The sequence below is a fragment of the Dictyostelium discoideum genome (genome assembly GCF_000004695.1).
Source record: "Dictyostelium discoideum AX4 chromosome 5 chromosome, whole genome shotgun sequence".
NCBI lineage: Eukaryota > Evosea > Eumycetozoa > Dictyosteliales > Dictyosteliaceae > Dictyostelium > Dictyostelium discoideum.
This window is the reverse complement of record NC_007091.3, coordinates 3,340,242-3,361,449: the sequence shown is the minus strand read 5'-3', so window position 1 is coordinate 3,361,449 and position 21,208 is coordinate 3,340,242. Positions and strand designations below refer to the sequence as shown.

The following is a 21,208-nucleotide window of genomic DNA, read 5'->3' as shown; positions in this document are numbered from 1 at the left end:
AGTAATAATAATAATAATAGTTCACCATCTTCTTTTTCAAAATCACCATCTTATCCAAAGAAATATCAAAAGCCAAATATAATACCAACTGACAAGATAAAAGAAAAGATTAACCAAACTGATGACCACCACTCTAACAAAGAATTTTCAATGATTCACGATAGTGAAGATGATAAAAAAGAGTCTTCAATGACACAACCTCCATCACCAAAGAAAACATCATCATCTTCATCATCATCTTCATCATCTTCTTCATCATCTGCATCACAAACACAAACACAATCACCATCTCTACCATCAACCCAATTGCCAACTACCACACAACAACCTCAATCAATTCAAACATCACAACCATCAACTACTACACAACCACAGCCACAACCACAACCAATTTATAATATTTCACAAGAAAACTTTTTACCACTTTTTGATAATTCAAAATCATCAGTAGAAAAACAAACGCTTTCAAATAATAACAATAACACCAATAACCATAATAATAATAATAACAATAATAATAATAATAATAACAATAATAATAACAATAATAACAATAACCAGTACAATAGTCAACCATTTTCATATAATAATTCAACATTTAATTTTTCAAAGAATAAATATCATGGTAATCATGGTAATCACCATAAGAGAAATGAAAAACCAATTCATATTCCATTATGGTTAGAAGGACATTATACCAGTAAGGATTTATCAAGTTTATCATTTAATAGAGAGATTGAATTGTTTTCACAATGGTTGGAACCAAGTGAGTTGGAGTCAAGAATACGACAAAAGATAATAAGAGATTTGGATGCTATAGTTAAATCAAATTGGCCAAAAGCAAATGTAGTGGTATTTGGTTCCTTTTCTTCAAATCTATTCATTCCTTCCAGTGATATTGATATTCAAATCTCTGGCATTAACAATGCTGAAAGTGTAAATAAATACAATCAAAATCCAATTAGAGACCTCTTTGATATAATAATTAGAAATCATCAAGACTCTTTCATAAATGTACGGAATATTTTCGGTGCTAAAGTTCCAATCATTAAAATGACAAGTTCTCATTCCCACTACAATATTGATATTTGTTTTGATACTCCAAATGGTATTGAAAATACTGCTGTTGTTAAAGGTTTATTAAAAGTAAGTTTTTATAATTTTAAAAATTATTTAGTTTTTTTTTTAAAATATAATACTAATATATTTTTTTATTTTATTTTATTTTATTTTTTTTCAGCAATATAAATCAATGAGAACATTACTTTTAATAATAAAATTCTTTTTACATCAAAATAATTTAAATGAAACATATACTGGTGGAATTGGATCATATGCCTTGGCATTGATGGTAGTTAGTTTTATACAACTTCGATATGTACCACATCAATATCGTTGTCAATCACCAACTAGTAAGATTAGAAGAGAATATAGACATGCAGGTGATGCAACTGATTATGGCTCAATGTTAATTGAGTTTTTAGAACTCTATGGAAGATCATTCAATTACTCACTCTATGGAATCAGTTTAGAGAATGGTGGATACTATTATAAAAAGGAAGAACAATGGGGTACAAGTTTAACATTAATCGATCCACATGATAGAGATAATGATGTCGGTAAGAGTAGTTTCAACATTCCATTCATTAGAGGTGTACTTTGTAATAGTTTCTTAAAGTTGGTCTCAAACGATATGATAAAGGATCAATATTCCCGTTTCTCTTTCCCAACTCAACTCTCTAAATTCATCGAGGAGCGTTTGGTTGATCAAATCGCTAGAGAGAGAAAAAATATTGTGAAATATGCAAAACAATTAGAAGATGAAAAATTGTTACCACAATTAGTTTCAATGGATGACCTTTTGGTTAAAACTCCACCATTAGTAATCAACCTATTGGATGAGGATGAGGATGAGGAGGACGAAGAAGATCCAAGACAAATTCATAGCGATGAAGATAGTCAAGATGAAGGAAATAATAATAAAAAATCAAAAGATAAAAATAATCAAGATAGTAACAAAAAGAATGGTAGTAGCAGCAGCAGTAGTAGCAGTAGTGGTGAAGAGTTTTCAGAATCATCTCAATCACAAAACGAATGTTCAGATATACATAGTTCAGGATATTCAGAATATTCATCTTCTGATTCTGATGATAGTAATTCTTCCCACACAAACTCTGATGACTCTGAAGGAGAATTTTCATCAAAAACAAAGAATGATAAAAAAAATAATAATGATAACCACCCAAATGGAAAAGATATTCCACAAAAATTAAAAGAGTCAATAGGTTTCCCTTGGTAATAGTAATAGTAGTAATATAAATAATAACAAATAATAACCATAATAACCAAAATTATAATAGAAAAAAAAAAAAAAACATCTTTTTTTTTTTTTTTTTTTTTCTTTTTTATTTTTCTTTTTTTTTTTTTTTTCTTTCTTTCTTTCCCTTTTTCTTTTTAAAATATTCAAAAAAAAAATATATATATAAATATAATAATATAATAATCACATAATAGAAAAATCACTGTACAATTGTTCGAATAAAGAACTTCTAATATAAAACAAATAAAAAAAAAAAAAAATTTTCTTTTTTTTTTCTGTAAAAATTTTCTTTTTTTTTCTGTATTTTTTTTTTTTTTTCTTTTTCACAACAAAATCTGATTTTATTTTTTATTTTATTATTTTTCTTATTTTTTATATAAAAATGGAACAAGAAAGTTTTAAAGAGATATTGTTCTGGCTAGTTTTTAGGAATATTTATATAAATCAACAAATATTTCAACAAATTCATAATACAGAATGGGTTGAATATGAAGATCCAAATAAAATTAGAGTTGGCAATAGATGCAAATTTAAAGATACACACTCATTAGGTGTAATGATAAAGAATGGACTTTATTCATTATTAAAATTAAAGATTGAAACTAATGAATATATAGAATTTGAAAAAGAGTCAATTAAAATATTATTTTTAAAATTTTCAACTTTAAGAACAACACCACCACCATCACAATCACAAACACAAACACTAATAACAACTCTAGAAAATAAAGATAGTCAATTAATGAAAAATAAAATTGAAAGAAAACAATTAAAAGAGATCTTAATATTATTATTAAAATACAGAAGATTTGAATTTGAAATTTGTAATTTACCAGATTTAGCAGTAGTTTGTCATAGTGTAGATGTTTTAAAAATACTTTTTAAATTTAAACCATATGGTAGCATTGGTTCAATGGTAATTTACCCAAAAACTATTGAATTAGCAATACAATGTTCAACACCTAATGTTTTAAATCAATTAATTAAAATTATTAAATCATCAACAACAACAACAACAACAGATGAAAAAACAACGATTATTAATAAAGATAATACATTAGAGTCGGCATTTGATAATTATCAATATTCTGATGAAATGGTTAAAATTATTTTAGATAATAATTTATTTACAAAATCAACATCTATTTTTGGATTAAATTATGTATTGTTACTTTCAATGAAATGTAATTATTCAGTAAATAAATTAATGGATTTAAAACTTGTAGTTTATAAAGGTGATCAATATAGAATTAAAAAATATATCAACTTTTTAGACTCATTCGAAACATTATCAAGATATGTTAGAATACATTTTGAATATACATTTTATTATATTGAAGATTGTGAATGTAATGAAAATTGTAATTGTGGTGTTAATGATGGTAGTATTGATGGTGATGAAAGTCAAAGTGAATCCAATGAATCCAATGATGCATATCATCAAGATTATATTACTTTTAAAAATATTCAAAAAATTACAGATGAATCAATAAGATTAAAAAAGCTACATACATTTATTGGTGAAAAATTTGAAATGGATTATAGTTATTATGAAGATTATTATTGTCTTTATAATGAAAAGATTAAAGGATTTCAATATCAAAATAAAGTATTTAGTAATAGAATTGAAATTTTTCAATTAAAGAAAGCAATTAGAAATTGTGATTTAGAAACATTAAAAAAATGTAATGCATCATTTATAAAAAATCAAACATTTATAGGTGACAATGTTGAATTACCAAATTCAATAGATGATATTAATAGATTGGTACAATTTTTAAATGGTAATGATAATGGTGATGATAATGGTGATGATAATGGTGATGGTAATGGTGATGGTGATTGTGATGGTAATTGTGATGGTGATGGTGATGGTGATAGTGATGCTTTAAAACAATTTGATAGATTTAATTTATCATGTACAAACTTTTATGGGGATTTAGTTAAGATTATACCAACATCAACTATTAATTTACATTTGAATAAAATCAATGAAGCAGAGGGATCTTTAGGTTGTTTTAATTTTTTAATATGGGATGCATTTTGTTATTCAGTTAAAATTAAATTGATTGAACTGTTTACATAATATCAATGATTTATCAGATTTTCAAAATAAATTTAATTTTCCAATAACTTCTTTAGAAGAGTCAATAGAGGGAAAGAAGATTTTTATGGGGAATAAAAGTTTATCATTTTTAAATATTAAAAGTAGTGCAACACCTAATGAGATTTTATCAATAATTCAATTAATTATTAAAAAATTCTCTGCACTTTCAAAATTAGAAGAAGCAAAAATAATGAAAACAATAATAATAACCGATCGACTAGGAATACCATCAGAATTAACTTATTCTAATAAAGATGATTATCAAAAATTATTAAATTATTTTTATTCATTATTAATAAAAATTAAAGGTGTCCAAATTCAAGATGTTTTAAAAGCGAGATCGTTGTTGGGAAATGAAGGTATTGAAATTAAACATACAATTTATCATTCAACATATTATATTCAAATTAGATCAGCAAAATTGATAAAATATATTCAATCAAATCCTTTAAATATTGCTATTAATAACTCTACAAGAAATGTATATATTAATGAATCATCATTCACATTTGATTATTTATTAAAAGGAAGTTTCACTAGTAGTAAAAATGGCACAATTTATCAATTTGATACACCATTTGATTCGATATTAAATAAATTATCAATTAGTTTATTACCAAAAGAAAATTCAAATGAAAATATTAAATTATCATTTCAATCTGATTTAAATTACTTTTTAAATATTAGAAGAATTGATTTATTTTGGAATAGATTAGAATTAATTTATAATTATAATAATAATCATAATAGTAATAATAATAATAATAATAAAAATAATAATAATAATAATAATAATAATAATAATAATAATAATAATAATAATAATAATAATAATAATAATAATAATAATAATAATAATAATAATAATAATAATAATAATAATAATAATGGTGTTTCAATATTATTAACAAATGAATATTTTTATAATTCTCCATTTGAAAAATTAAAATCAACTAGTAAATTATTTGAAAATGAAAGAGATCAAATTTATTTGATACCACTATTGAACCATCCAATTGTGGCTCAATTTAATGATATTACATTTAATAATAATTTAATATTAAAAGCTTGTCCAATAGTTGCAGTATTTAAAATACCAGATCATACATTAGAATTACTATGTAAAATTATAACAATTGAAGATTTTGAAAAATTAATTAAATATCAATTTTATATTTCAAATTTCATTGACAAGATTTATAAAATTTCAATTTCATGTTATAGATGGGATTTAGTTAAATTTTTAATTGAGAATTTTAATATAGATTTGTTAAATTCAATAAGAGGAGGAAGAGGAGGAGGAGCAAATTTTAATATTACTTATTTAGAATTCAAATTTTTAGTTGAAAATAATTATATTTTCAATAATTCATCAGATCAACAGTCGATTGAAATTGGAAATGAAACAGTTCAAACTTTATTTTTAAGTTGTCTAATTGATTATCTCTTTTCAACTGATGGAGTATTAATTAAATTTTCAAATCAAATTGAAGCTTTAGTTTCTAAACAATTTAATCATTCAAATGACCAAGTGGATGTTATTGATAATGTTATGGATCTATATTTAGATTTTAAAAATAAAATTCAAGGTTATCATCAATTAGAATTTAATATAGATCAATTTGAAAATGATATTAGTATAATAAAACCATTAGTTGAAGTATTAAAAAGAGAAGAAGTTCAAATTATGTTAAAGAAAAGAATTGATTCGTTTAATGAATTTAAATCACAACAATATAAAGAAGAAGAAGAAGGTGATTTAAAAAAAACTATATTTCATAAAAGTTTTATAAAAGGAGATATTAGATTTTGTGATTTTCTTTTAAATCAATACCCAAATCAATTTACTATTTCAAAACTTGGAATTACTGATGCAATCAATAATAATAATATTCAAATCATAAAATATTATTATAATATTTATATTAAAAATAATAATGAATTATTAAATCTCTTAAAAGATTTATTAAAAACACATGAAAATTATAAATATGATTTTAATTGGTTGTAAGGGGGTGGATAAAAAAGATAAATTAGGATATAATAAAAAATTATAAAATATTCATTCTTTTATTTATGATTTTTTGATTTATTTTTTCAAACGGGTGGTTTTATCATAAAAAAAAAACTTTTATTAAAAAAGTGTAAATTGATTTTTAAATGATAGAGACACTTGTTTATAAAAGTAAAAATAATTTATATCAAATTATTTAAAAAAATTATAAAAGTAAAAATTTTTTTTTTTATTTTTTTTATTTTTTTATGTTATATTATTTCAAATAATTAATTAAAGATTATTTATATATATTTTATTAAAAAAAAAAAAAAAAAAAAAAAAAAAAAAAAAAAAAAAAAAAAAAAAAAAAAAAAAAAAAAAAAAATTTTAGGGCCACCATTTTTGGGAAAAAAAAATCCAAAAAAATGAAATTTTTTTCTTTTTTATCAATTGGCAGAGCCACCAATGTACAGTCAGTAATGAATACATTAACAAATGAAAATAATAAAAGTTTTGATTTGAAATCTATTGATAGCTTCAGTTTAGTAGATTTATCAAATCAATTTATTTCAATCAAAGAGAGAATTAAATTCAGTAAAAAAGTAAATATTAAATAATTAAAACTAATGAAGATTGATAAATATTGATATTTTTTATTTTAAATGTTTATAAAATACATAGGAGTTGGGTGATTTGTTACTGTTTAATAAAAATGTTGATGGTATTATTGTTGCAAAAAATATTAGTCTTGAAAAATTTGATAATATAAGAAATATGTTTGATGATATTCCAAAGGTAATGCTTATTAATGGTTTCGTTATAATCACTGATTTGAGCGTTTCAAAGATTCATGCATTCGGTTTATCTTATTTTCTTGTACAAGTCGGTGCATATAGCCTTACTAGTAATTATAGCCTTGTGGGTTTGAATGAACTGTCAATTGCTATACCTGGCAATGGTTTTGTTCAACCCGATTCATGTTTACTACCAAAGGGAAGAGCACAACCTAATGTAGATATCCCTACAGTGGCTTTTGAGATGTATTACTCAAAAGGTGTTTCATATGCGGTAGCAAGAGCAAGAATTTTATTTAGAATTTCAGGTATTCAATATGTATTATGTATTTGTATCAGACCAAGAGATCCAAATAATAATAATACATTTAAATGCACAGCACTTGTGTTTAATGGTGTTATAAGCAGAGAAAATCCAGTTTCTATAATTTCTTTTGGAACCAAACCAATTTCTCAAATAAATGAAAATCAATATCAAACTATTACAGTTGGTGTTCCAGCAGTCGGATATAAAAGAACCAATCCAGTTCAATGTAATGCACCTAATCTTCCCATGTTTTTAATTAGTGTAAGTAAAAATATATAATTCATTTATATATAATATGTATTTACTGGTTTCTAATTAATTTGTTTGTTTTCATTTTTAATCTATTTCAATTTATTTATTTAGATTCCAAGTACAATCATTTTTAATGGAGTTCCTAATCCACCTGCAAACATTCCACCAGCACTCAACTTGGATTTATTTATTTTACAAAGTTCTTTTTTAGAATATGTTGAAGATTTCACTGGAAATTTACACCATCAATAATAATTAAAATAATTTTTTTTTAAAAATAAAATATTTGTGTATAAAAAAATCTTCGGCCAAAGATTATAAAAAAAAAATAGAAAAAAAAAAAAAAATTAAATAAATAAATGATATTGCAAATTAATTTTTATTTAATTTTTAAATTTAATTGTTACTTATTATTATATATTATTGTTGTTTTATTATTATTTTTTTTTTAATAATTAACCATCAATATTTGGCTTTTTTTTGCACAACACCTCAAATGAGCAATTCTTGAGACTTTTAATAAATTAAAATAGAGTCAAATATCTGGATGGAAAAAAAAAAAAAAAAAAATCAAATCAAATCAAATCAAATCAAATCAATCAAATCAAATCAAAGTGAATAAAAATAGTTTCTTACAAAAAAAAAAAAAAAAAAAAAAAAAAAAAAAAAAAAAAAAAAAGAAGAATTTTCAAAAAATATGAGGAGATGTTATATGATGAAGAATATAATAATTTTTAATTTTTTAAAAATTAAAAAAGGAAAAAAAAAAAAAATGATAACAATAAAAATAAAACCTAAATTGGTTTTGTTTATGTAATAATCTTTTAAAAAATATATTTTTTATTATTATTTTTCTTCTTCTTTTGTTGGGATATCTGTTCTTTTTGGTTAACCAGGAAAATTAAGATCCAAAATATTGACTGTAAAGAGATCTTGAATATTTTTGTCTTCAACTAAATAATCCTCACTATGGTAGTGTAATACATCTCTGAATTGAAAAAGAGGTAAGGAACCATCTTCGTTAACTTTGAGTGATTGATAAAGTATTGATGCAGTTTTGTACATTTCAAGACTTTCTACTACTTCCTTAATACATTCTGCTGTACAATCTTTCCCAAATTCAAATTCCAATAAGTTATCATATTGTAAAAGCTTTTCAGTAGAATCTGGGTGGTGGTGGTTACGGTTCATTTTTTTTTTCTCTTTGTCAAAAATGAAAATTATTTGTGTGAATTAAAAATAAAAATAAAAAAAAAAAATAAAAACAAAAATAAAAAATAAAAAAAAAAAATAGAAAATATAAATAAAATAAAGAAGATCATATGAATAAATGGCTTGGATATTTATTACCAGTTTTAGATAACTTTATTCAATCATCAAGAGGTAAACCAGATAAAGAATGGTGTAATAAAATTGTAGATTATAGATCAAGATCAGGTGGTGGTATTTTAACTGGTTGGTTATCAGTTTTTTGTGTGTTTGATAATGATGGTAATTTCCACCTCTTTGTCTTGACTCATCAGAAACTATATGGCCAAAAATTTGTGAAACTGATATTCCCTATGGTTACACATCAACACCAATACTATTAACCGATTTCGATGGAACTAAATATAATAGTACACTTTATTTTGGTCATCTCACACAAAAAATTGAAGGATCAAAATTATCACCTTTATTCGATTGGCTTATTGTTGCCGATTTAAGTTTATAAAATAAAATAAAAAATTAAAAATAAAAATATAAAATAGCAGATATTAAAATATTGATTTTTTTTTTATTTTATTTTATATCTTTCTTTTTTTTTTTTTGTAGTTTTTTAAATTTCCAACGCCCTTTCTGTTTTGTTTCATTTTTTTTTATTTTTTTTAAATTTCAAAATCTATTTTTGTTTTTTTTGTTTTTTTTTTTTTAATTTTTATTTTTTTTTTTTTTTTTTTTTTAACCAAACCACACTAAAATGATAGATTGTAATAATATTGAAAATAATAATAATAATAATAATATCGATTATATTGATAATTGTAATAGTAATAATATTAATAATAATAATAATAATAATAATAATAATAATAATAATAATGAGGACACAAAAAATAATCATCCAAATAATATATACATACAATCAAATAGCCCTCAAATAAATGACCAATCACAAAATGAAGTTTCACAAGATAATAATAATATAAATTGTAATAGTAGTAATAATAGTGGTAATAATAATAATAATAACAATAATAATAATAATAATAATAATAATAATAATAATAATAATAATAATAGCAGTAGTAATGAACAAGTCAAAAATAGTGATAGTAATACAATTTATAAAAGTAAAATTAATTATTTAGTTTCAATTTCACAAAACTTTGAAAAGGAATTATCTGAGGCCTATAAAAATTCAGTTGAGATTTTAAAAAAAAAAAAAAAGGAATTGAAAAAGAATTTAAATAAAAATGAAAAGATAAATAGTGAAACAAATGATGAGAGTGATAATGATGAAAATATTTTAAATGATCATTCAAGTGATGGAGTAAGTTCTCCAAGATTAAATTTATCAAAAACAAATTCAATAACCACTACACTTAATACAACTACAACAGTTTCTTCAGTTACTTCATCAACAACCACAGATAACACATCTACTTCAACTCAAACCACTACTTCTCCTTCCTTCTATACAACTGCCACTACCAATGCCACTATTAAAGCTGCTTCAGTTATTTCATTTTTCAAATCATATAAAAATAGTTTTACAAATAATAATAATAATAATAATAATAATAATAATAATAATAATAATAATAATAATAATAATAATAATAATAATAATAATAATAATAATAATAATAATAATAATAGTATTGATAGTAATAATATTGATAGTAATAATATTGAAATAGAAAAAAAAGAAATTAAGATAACAGGTGATCAAGTTGCTCATCAAACAATAGTTGAAGAGAGTAAAAATCTATCAGAACAAGCAAGTTCATCCATGTCAGTGATTACAGAGTTATTAAATAAATTATTTTTAAAAAAATATAGAAAAACAGATTTATTAATGGGTTTAGCATTATTAAAAGGTGAGTATTAATAAATAGATTAGTTTCTTTTCTTTTCTTTTTTCTTTTTTAAAAAATTAAATATAATTAACATTAAAAAAATAAAAAGGTTATTATAAAGAAAATATAAATAGAAATTGGATTTTAATGACAGATAAAGAAAAATTTAAAGAAGCAGCAAGATATTTTAAATTTAGTACTGCAGCATATGGTAGAAAATATTATTATGGTTTATTAGGTGAAGGTATAAAAAAAGTTAAAAGTTTAGTTGGTACAGATAATTCAAATGTTGAAATTATTATTGAACATTGTGGTGTAAAGAAAGAAGATATCATAGTGTGTAAATGGTCATCATCAAGATATAGTCCGGGTCATTTCTTAGTATTGGATCATGAAATGAAAACATTGGTCTTTGCCATTAGAGGAACTTTTAATTATTTAGATGTAATTACAGATTTAGTAGCAAAAGCATATAATTATAGGGATGGTGCAGCTCATTTAGGAATTTTATTATGCGCACATATGAAAATGAAAGAAATGTATCAATTGATTTGTAAAACTTTACATGAGAATCCAGGTTATAGACTAATAACCACAGGTCATTCATTAGGTGCTGGTGTTGCTTCACTTTTTACAATCTTATTCAATGATGTAAATCCTGAAATTCCAATTCACTGCCTTTCATATGGTGTACCATGTATTCTCTCAAAAGAAGTTGCATCACATTCAAAAATCAAATCATTGGTTACTTCATATTGTATGAATGATGATATCATTCCAAGACTTTCTTTCAATTCTGTCTTTTATCTTAGAGAGGTTATCGATGCAATCTTACTTCAAAGCAATAACAAAACTCACCAATTGTTTCATCTATTTAATGCTGGGAATAATTTGGGTGATAATTTAACAAATAAACTTAGCAAAATGTTAAAAGTAACTCCTGTCATAAATTTATCAAGAGTTGATCATGTTCCATCTGGTGAAATTTCACTTTTCCCACCTGGTGAATTATATCGTCTTGTAAAATATACAAAAGACTCTTATATTTGTGAAAATGAAGAACATCAAACCTATGATAAAATTATTGTATCAACTACTATGTTAACTGATCATATGCCAAATGAATATGAAAGAGGTTTTCGATCAACAATTTTTGATATAAATTTAAATCAAAATCAAAATCAAAATCAAAATCAAAATCAAAATCAAAATCAAAATCAAAATCAAAATCAAAATCAAAATCAAAATCAAAATCAAAATCAAAATCAAAACAATAATGATAATATTAAAAATAATGAAAATATAATTCAAATTGAAAGTCCTACAATTGAAACTCATATTTTAAATCAACCAATTGAAACTCCAATTTTAAATCAACCGATTGAAACTTCAATTTTAAATCAACCAATTGAAACTTTAATTTTAAATCAACCAATTGAACCAATCATTTCCTCAGTTTCTAATTAATAAAAATTGTAAAGAAATTTTATTTATTTTATATTTATTTTATATTTATTTTATATTTATTTTATATTTATTATTTTATTTTGTAAGACCTTTTTTTTTTTTTCCATCTATGTACAATTGAAAATATTATTTTAATTTTTGTTTTTTACTTAAAACTTCATCATTATTACCATTACTACTTCCACTATCATTATTATTGTTATTATTATTACCTGATAACCAAAATAAATCATTTTTATAATCAAAGTGTTTTGATAAAGTTGATAAAAGGTGTTTTTTTAATTCAATATCATCTTCAATACTATTGTTTAAACCAATACAATTTTCTTTTCTAAAAAAGTATTTTACAATGTGAAGGAAATTTCTTGAAATAGCAATTGTTATTGATTCTTTAGTGATTGAAAAATTATTTGGAAGTGAATTTTTGATAATGTTGCAAGCTCTAATATCACCCCTAATGAATGATTTATTAAATATATTTGTTTTTAAAGTAAATAAACCCTTTGCTATATTTCTTTTAAAAAATAAAGATAATCTATCTTTAATTACTGATTGGAGCAAAGGATTTTTTAAAATTTCAACCAATTGATCTTTTTTGTCATCCAAAAATGGCTTTCTAAAATCTGGTCCAGAGTCATCTTTTTGGATAATTTTATATGTTAAATGGGAAAAATATTCGTCAAAAATAGAATAGAGTTTGTCGAATTCTTGGTTGATTAAAAGAAGATAAAATTGTTTATTTTCTATAGCAGGGGCAAACCAATCTAAAAATTCATCAAATAAAACTGAATTTACAGCTTTAATTAAATGACTTAAATAATTATTTTCTATAATTGTATTGCTTTTAATTAAATCCTTTGCTTTGGTGAGCATATATTCAATTTCTAAACTATAACTAATTTCTCTACTATCATTACCTCTATTAATTGGGAAACTCTTAAAATTAATATGAAAATTATCAATTAAAAAGTCTGCTAAATCCCATCTACTATAATAAGTTGCTGAGAAAAACAATGATTCTATTAAGTTTGGTCTGTAGAAATTTAATTCTAAAAATCTTTTGAAATCTTCTAATTCCATTTTCCTACAAACCAATTCAATTATAGCTTCATAATATGTAAAAACTTGGACAAGTTTAATTGGTTTGAAGGTCAATTGATCGAATTCACCATTGGAACCCGGTTTGATGGTATAAAGTTTATCAAGTTTTGATTGTGGGACTTCTGGTATTGGAGGTATTGTATTACCAGATCCATAATATCTACTAGTTGATTTTATTAAATGAAATGGTGAATTATGAAAACGAGAAATTAATGAAAAATCTTCTCTTTCAGTATTAAATGAATAACTGACCATATAATCTAAAATAATCCACATCAAGTCAACTCTATCAATTAATAAACAAAATTCAATATTGAAATTGAAAACTTCAACTTTTGTTAACTGGTTTGGAACACTCTCTATTGATTTCATGGCAATTTGTTGAAATAGTTTAATAATAATTTCTTCAAATGAATTTTTGAAATAATGTTCTGAATTTTGACCTAAAATTAATTTGTAGTTGAATAAATTATAATCTATAGTTACAATATCTTGAAATAAATTGATTGTTTTATAGTAGTATGCAAGCTTGAGAGATCTTATTTGTAAATATCTAACTGAATGATAAATATTGTGTTCAATTGTTATTGAATGCTTTTTGAATAATTTACGAATATTTTTTAGTTGATCTGGAGTTATATTATTTGTTTTTATTAAAATACAATAAAGATAATTTGATAATATTTTAAAATTTTCTTCAAAAAACATAATTTTAGTTTTTTTTCTTTGTGATTTTGAATTTAATTCTCTAGTATTACCATAGTTAAGATTATTATTATTATTATTATTATTATTATTATAATTATTTTTTAATTTTGAAAATTTTTCAAATAAAATATCGAACAATTGTAAAACTTCAATTGTTTTAATATTGTTTAATGGTACTAATAAATCATTTTTATTTGAAATAATTGAATTGATGAGGTTTGGCTTTAATATAAAATGAGATAATTTTTCAAAATTTAAAGCATACAATTCCATCATTTTAAAATCTATTGCTAAGAATGATTGTTTAAAAAAATGTTGAAATTCTTTTGATTGACCTTTGGTAATATTAAGTATAACTTGTGAAGGTTCAACCTTTTTTAATAATCTTGGATAAAAATTTGAACAGCTAACCAAATTAAATACATTGAATGGTTGATTATTAATGAATTCTAATAAATTTAAAATTTCACTATTTGTTACTGATGGTGAGAAATTAAAATCTAAAGAGAGGCCATCAGTTATCTTTTTATTTGAAGAATGAAGAACATATAAAAATTCTAAATCACAATTACCAATTGCTTTTTCAAAATCGAATTTAAAAATTTGATCTTCGGTGTGGGTAACATTTGGACTTTGAAAGATTTCTCCAAATAATCTATTATATCTAACATAAAATTCATTTTCCATTGGTAAAATATTACCAATTTCCCAATAGATGTTTTTGAATTTGGTTTGATCATCTAAATCATTACGATTTAATATTTCATTGGTATTTGTTATTAAGACTGGATCATATTGTTCATATTTATGGTATATTTTTAATCTAACTGTAATTGATTGTAAATTTGGTTCTGGAAAGGTTTCAATAAACAATTCATTATTTGAAAAATTTAGATTCCAATTAACCAAATTATGATCCATGATTAAATTTTGAGTTCTATGACATAAATCTATAAAGATATCTGAAATAATTCTTGGGTCATCCTTTATTTTATACGAAACCTTAACTCTTTTTAATGTATAATACGGATCACTTGATGTTGGTGATGTTTCTACATAAATTTCTGTTTCTACCTCTTCTGTTCCTTCTGTCTCTTCTGTTTCTTCTGTTTCTTCTGTTTCCTCTAGTTCCTCTGTTTCTTCTGTTTCTTCTGTTTCTTCTGTTTCTTCTGTTTCTTCTGTTTCTTCTGTTTCTTCTGTTTCTTCTGTAATATTAATGGCTCCTTTATCATTGTTTGTATTTAAAGGAAATTGAATTATAAAAAACTGAGGATGATTTAAAATAAATTCAACCAATTCAAAAGTACACCTTTTATTATTTGTTGCCAATTCAATATAGTGATTAGTTAATTCTTTTGAAAAGATACAAACGTTACCATTACTACCATCACCAGTCAAGTATTTTTGATGTATTTTTAAAATAATTTTCACAATTTCTAAATTACCCTTTTTTAATGCATTTGCCAAAGCTGATGGATAAACTATGAATGAATTTTCAATTAAAATTTTAAAAACTGGTAAATGTTGTGAAGCTAAAAAAGTGAGGTCACATACTTCAAATTCTTCTCTTTTTGTTTTAATAAATAAATTTAAAATTGTAACTAATAACCCAAATGTTTCTTTATTATTATTATTATTATTATTATTATTATTATTATTATTATTATTATTATTATTATTATTATTATTATTATTATTATTATTATTATTATTATTATTATTATTATTATTATTATTATTATTATTATTATTATTATTATTACTATTATAATTATTATTATTATTATTATTATTATTATTATTATTATTATCTGATTCTGATTTATCTAAAGAGGTTGAACAGTTTGAATAATGTTCAAAATCTTTGAAAAAATCAATGATTGAATTATTGTCACATTTTATATGTTCACCACGAACAATTTTTTCTTTTAAAAGATGGTATTGTTTACTTTTTACAAAAAATTGTAAATGATGAAGATTTTTTAATAATCCTTTATTATTTGAATGAATATCATTAAAATTTTTATATTGAATCCAATCAACTAACTTTATATGACGAAAAATATATTTTAATAAATATTTATTCCTATAAACTTTCCAGAATAAAAATTCAGCCCTTGGGTTATATATATTTGAAAGAATACATTCCAAAGTAGATGGGTGTTCCATATTTATTTATTTATTTATTATATTATTTTTTTTTTTTTTTTTTTTTTGAAGTTCGGTGATTATTAATTTTTTTTGAAGTTTTGTGATTATTAATTTTTTTTTAAATTTTTTTTTTTTTTTTTTTTTTTTTTTTTTTTTTTTTTTATTTTATTTTATTTTATTTTATTTTATTTGTTTTATTGGGCTTTTGAAAATAAATAAAAAAATGATTTGAAAAAAAAAAAATTAAATTTGGGAAAAAAATAAAAAAAAAAAGGGGAAAGAAACCCAAATTCCCAAAACCCCCCCAAAGGGGTTTGGCAAAAATTTTTTTTTTTTTAACCCCCCCTTTGATTTTAAACCCCTTTTATTTTTGGGGGTTTTTAAATTTTTTTAAATTTTTTTAAATTTGGCCCCGGAATTTTTTTTAAAATAAAAATTATTTTCCAAAAATTTTTTTTTTTAAAAATAAAGGGGGGGAAAAATTTCCAAAAAAAAAAAAAAAAAAAAAAGGGGGGAAACAATATTAAAAATAAATTCTTCTTCCCCTTTTAAAACTTGCGGGTTTTTAAGTAAGTTGCCCCCTTTCCATTTTTAAAAAAAAAAAAATTCAAATTTATTTATTTTTTTAATTTAAAAAAAAATTCCCCTTTTCAAATCCTAGGAAAAAAAAATGGCCATTTTTTTTCCACCCCAATGATTTCTTTCCGAAAATTTTAATCCCTTTTAAAAAAATTCCCAAAATTTTTTTTTTTTTTATAGAATGTGGGTAAAAAAAAAAAAAATTATTATTAATTAATTAATTAAAAAAAAAAAAAAAAAAAAATAAAATTGGTTTTTTTTTTTTTTTTTTTTTTTTTGTTCTATATTTAATATATTAAAAATTAAGCCAATGTTTGTTTTGGTACTCCTTCTTTCTTGTTACCAGTGACTGATCCTCTTTCTTTTAAAAAATTATTATAACTTTGGATAAAAAAAAAAAAAAAAAAAAAAAATTATTAATATAAATATTTTTAATTAAATATTTAATTGGAAAAATAATAAATATATATATTAAAAAAACTTACATTCTTTCATATTTTTTTCTTTCAGATTCAGAGATAGATGGTGAAGATTCTTTCAAAGCCAAATCAATATGAGATTGAGTTATTAATGGTGGTTGTTCATTTGATAAATTTGATTTATTTAAAGTAGAGGTATTTGAATTTATAAATTGAGATTTAATAGTATCAATTTGTTTTTGGAGATTTGTTTTTTCTTCAAATGTTAAATTTGATTTTGAAATTGAATTATCATTATTTTTAGGTTGAAATATAATAAAATCATCTTGTTGTTGAGAACTGTTTTTATTCGATTGATCTTCTTTTTCTTTTCTTTTTCTTTTCTTTTCTTCTTCTAAATGATTCATCCATTCATGAATTGATTTTAATTGAGCATTATACATTAATGCTCTTAAATCAGCACCAGTGTAATATTGAGTATTTGTTGACAATTGTTCAAGAGATATTGATGGTGATAAATTCATTTTACTCTTTAAACAAGTTAGAATATCTAAACGTTCATTAAACTCTGGTATATTACAATATAATGATTTATCTAATCTACCAGGACGTAGTAGTGCAGGATCTATTAAATCAGGTCTACTAGTTGCTGCCAAAACATAAACACCAGTTAACCCTTCAACACCATCCAATTGAGTGAGGAATTGATTTACCACTCTATCAGTGACACCAGAATTATCGTGACCTCTACGTGGTGCAATACTATCGAATTCATCGAAAAATAAAACACAAGGTTTTGCAGAAGATGCTCTTGAGAAAACATCTCTAACGCCTTGTTCGGATGAACCAATATATTTATTCAACAATTCCGGTCCCTTTACAGAGATGAAATTTAAACCACATTCACCGGCGATTGCAGATGCCAATAAAGTTTTACCACAACCAGTTGGACCATATAATAGAATACCCGATCTTAAACGTAATGGTGATGATTGAAATAATTTTGGATATTTAGTTGGCCATTCAATAGTTTCCTTTAACATTGCTCTAACTGAATCCAATCCACCAATATCTTGCCATTTAATCTCTGAACTATGTAATTTTATACCTTTCAATGTTATTGGTGTATAACCTTCTTTTGCTTTTTCAATTATTGAAAATTCAATAATATTATCATCATCATTATCATCGTTATTATTATTATTATTTTCAATCTCTTTAATTGAAGATAAATGTATTGAACGATCAACAATTTGTTCAACATCACAACCTAAATAACCTTCCATAGAAGCAGAGAATTTCATTAAATTTAATGATTGTTGATCTTTTAATTGTTTACCTTGATACTTTAAATATCTTTCAAGTATTTCAACACGTTCTTCTCTTGTTGGTGCTTGTAATTCGATTGTTAATCCAAATAATTCTGGTATTTGAATTGATTGACATAATGATTGTGATGAGATTACAGTTGCAATCATAACAATTGGACTTGACCTATTTTGATATTTAAAACATAATGATTTAATATGTGATACTAATTGTTCACATCTAATTTTTGAACCTGGATCTTGATCATTTGGTGTACCCAATATTAAATCTAATGATTCTAAAATTATTATTATTGGTGGTGGCGTAGTATTAGTTGATGTGGTTGCTGATAAAGTATTACCACTTTCTTTACAAGATTTATAAAATAATTTATTAAATTGTTTTCTTATATTTTCAACTTTTAATTCTTTTAATTGATTACAATCTAATTTTATAATGAAAGCATTTGATCTTGAATCTGTTGAATAATAACCACCCAATGAAGTTGCCAATAACGATTTACCACTACCATGACTACCTGCAATGATCATACCATTAACACCTGGTGTATTTAATTGTTCACGTATTACTGATAAATCTTTATACATATATAATGATAAAAACTCTTTAGCTTGTTTAATTTGTTTTTCCATACCACCAATTCTTTGAAATAATCTATCACCAATTTCATTATAATCCTCTAATGATTTCTTTTTTTCAATTGAATTATTACCACCACTTTCAATCTTTAATAATTTATCATTTGATAAAATTTCTAAACTTAACATAAATATACCATTATTCATTTGAAATTGATTCATTAATTTATTTGAATTATTATTTTGATTATTTTGATTATTATTAGTATTTAAATTTGACATAATATCACCAATTTGTTGAATACTTGATAAATATGGATTATTCATATTATTAGTTATATCATTTAATTGATCATTATTAATATTGTTATTATTATTATTTGATCTTTGAGAATCTAAATTATTTGAAGGTGATGATGATGATGATGATGTAGGAGGAATAATTGATGATGTTAAATTATTAAAATTAAATGATAAATCTAAATTTGAATTAATTGAAACTATTGAACCATTTAATAATGGATATCTTTGATTATTTGATAAATTATTATTTGACCAAACTTTAATTTGTTCTTTAATTTGTTCAACTGAATATATTTTTTGTGATGATTGTTGTTTTATTAAATTTGATAATGAATTTTGTTTCCAAATAACTTGTTTAACTAAAATTGAACCAATTGGACAAATTGGTAATGAATGACTTGTTGTATATTTTAATCTAACAATTGTATTTATATAGAAATTACCAATAGTTCTAATATTTCTATGAATTAATACTTGTTGATTATTTGATTTATCATTTATAAATACTCTTGCATAAATTGTTTTATTATTCTTCTTATTCTTCTTATTATTATTATTTTTATTATCTAATTGTTTTTGTAATTTACTTGTATCATCTTCATTATTATTATTATCATCATCATCATCATCGTCAAACTCTTCATTATCATCATCATCTTCTTCTTCATCACCACCATTATTATTCTTTTCTTTTTTATTATTTTTATTATTATTTTTTGAAACTTTTGAAATTTCTATAATATCACCAATATTCCATTGAAATTGGTTTAATAACTCTTTATTTATATAAATTTCATTTATAAATGTATTATTATTATTATAATCTATTTTAAAATCTTTAATTTGTAAAAATCTTGGTTTTAAAGTTTCTTTTGAAATTTGTTGTTGTTGTGATGATGTTGTTGTTGTTGGTAAATTTCTAGGTTTTGGTGCAACTATAATTTCAGAATTTGAAGATAATTTAACTACTGGTGTTGGTAAAGTTTCAGTAACTTTTAATTTAATTATAGTTTTATGATGAATCCAAATTGGTACGATTTGACCACTATATAAAATATTAACTTGATTAAGTAATTGTTCTTCTAGGTATTGTTGATGAACTTCCATAATTTCCCAATCATCTGATGTTAATGGTTCAACTTGAACTGAATGAGCTAATTCAATATTATTTAATGCTTTTAGTTTTAATTTTTGCTCATTCTTTATACCACCTAAACATTGTGCCATCTCTTGACTCATCTCTATTGAATCTGTGAATCTTGGATCTGTTGATCCACCTGCCCATCCAACATATCCTTTATTCTCTTTTTTATTAATTTTATCATACCATGTTATTTCTAATCCTAATGTACCTAATGATTTTGATTGTTTCTTTTTTTTTTTTTTTTTTTTTTAAATTATTAAAAAATTAATTTTGATTTTAATTTTGATATATTTTTTTTTTTTTTGAAATAAAAATATACATACTTCTGATAATAATAACAGTGAATGTACTATTTTAGGTGGAAGTGAAACGAAACAGTCAGTACTATGTTTTAATTGAACATGTAACTCCATTTTTAATTATGTGTCGTTTTAAACAAAAAATATAAAAAAATTAATGAAAAATGAAAAATGAAAAATGAAAATTTTTTTTTTTTTTTTTTTTTTTAAATTATTTATTTTTATTTTATTTACAACAGTGACATATTGAAGGTTATTAAATATCTTAAAAAAAAAAAAAATTGCATAATTA

The 21,208-nt window shown here is 22.6% G+C and overlaps 9 protein-coding genes across 9 annotated transcripts in view; 6 read left to right on the top strand and 3 right to left on the bottom strand.

Moving 5' to 3' along the window:
* DDB_G0295737 (PAP/25A-associated domain-containing protein) overlaps positions 1-2,299 on the top strand; it is a gene marked incomplete at both ends in the record, with an annotated part of 2,911 nt that extends 612 nt beyond the window's left edge. Inside the window, 2 exons of the mRNA XM_002649056.1 lie at positions 1-1,146; positions 1,241-2,299. The exon at positions 1-1,146 is cut by the window's left edge and continues 612 nt beyond it. Coding sequence (XP_002649102.1) covers positions 1-1,146; positions 1,241-2,299 — 2,205 coding nt within the window. The remainder of the gene's footprint in view (positions 1,147-1,240) is intronic.
* A 403-nt stretch (positions 2,300-2,702) lies between these two features.
* Positions 2,703-4,406, top strand: DDB_G0289847 (hypothetical protein; the record flags this gene model as incomplete). Its single annotated transcript, XM_630947.1, has 1 exon — positions 2,703-4,406. The coding sequence occupies one exon, from the start codon at positions 2,703-2,705 to the stop codon at positions 4,404-4,406; it is 1,704 nt and encodes a 567-aa protein (XP_636039.1).
* An 85-nt stretch (positions 4,407-4,491) lies between these two features.
* On the top strand, positions 4,492-6,610 carry DDB_G0289845 (hypothetical protein; the record flags this gene model as incomplete). Its single annotated transcript, XM_630946.1, has 2 exons — positions 4,492-6,434; positions 6,595-6,610. 2 exons carry the CDS (start codon positions 4,492-4,494, stop codon positions 6,608-6,610), a joined length of 1,959 nt encoding a protein of 652 aa, XP_636038.1.
* A 238-nt stretch (positions 6,611-6,848) lies between these two features.
* DDB_G0289871 (hypothetical protein) lies at positions 6,849-8,028 on the top strand (the record flags this gene model as incomplete). The annotated part of the gene is made up of 3 exons (XM_630945.1): positions 6,849-7,025; positions 7,105-7,785; positions 7,888-8,028. The coding sequence occupies 3 exons, from the start codon at positions 6,849-6,851 to the stop codon at positions 8,026-8,028; spliced, it is 999 nt and encodes a 332-aa protein (XP_636037.1).
* Positions 8,029-8,664: 636 nt separating this feature from the next.
* Positions 8,665-8,967, bottom strand: DDB_G0289843 (hypothetical protein; the record flags this gene model as incomplete). Its single annotated transcript, XM_630944.1, has 1 exon — positions 8,665-8,967. One exon carries the CDS (start codon positions 8,965-8,967, stop codon positions 8,665-8,667), a length of 303 nt encoding a protein of 100 aa, XP_636036.1.
* A 131-nt stretch (positions 8,968-9,098) lies between these two features.
* On the top strand, positions 9,099-9,490 carry DDB_G0289841 (hypothetical protein; the record flags this gene model as incomplete). The annotated part of the gene is made up of 2 exons (XM_630943.1): positions 9,099-9,267; positions 9,300-9,490. 2 exons carry the CDS (start codon positions 9,099-9,101, stop codon positions 9,488-9,490), a joined length of 360 nt encoding a protein of 119 aa, XP_636035.1.
* Positions 9,491-9,736: 246 nt separating this feature from the next.
* DDB_G0289839 (hypothetical protein) lies at positions 9,737-12,305 on the top strand (the record flags this gene model as incomplete). Its single annotated transcript, XM_630942.1, has 2 exons — positions 9,737-10,859; positions 10,948-12,305. The coding sequence occupies 2 exons, from the start codon at positions 9,737-9,739 to the stop codon at positions 12,303-12,305; spliced, it is 2,481 nt and encodes an 826-aa protein (XP_636034.1).
* Positions 12,306-12,431: 126 nt separating this feature from the next.
* On the bottom strand, positions 12,432-16,283 carry DDB_G0289869 (hypothetical protein; the record flags this gene model as incomplete). The annotated part of the gene is made up of 1 exon (XM_630941.1): positions 12,432-16,283. The coding sequence occupies one exon, from the start codon at positions 16,281-16,283 to the stop codon at positions 12,432-12,434; it is 3,852 nt and encodes a 1,283-aa protein (XP_636033.1).
* An 863-nt stretch (positions 16,284-17,146) lies between these two features.
* On the bottom strand, positions 17,147-21,030 carry pex1 (peroxisomal biogenesis factor 1; the record flags this gene model as incomplete). The annotated part of the gene is made up of 3 exons (XM_630940.1): positions 17,147-17,225; positions 17,330-20,844; positions 20,941-21,030. 3 exons carry the CDS (start codon positions 21,028-21,030, stop codon positions 17,147-17,149), a joined length of 3,684 nt encoding a protein of 1,227 aa, XP_636032.1.
* Between the last annotated feature and the right edge of the window lie 178 nt (positions 21,031-21,208).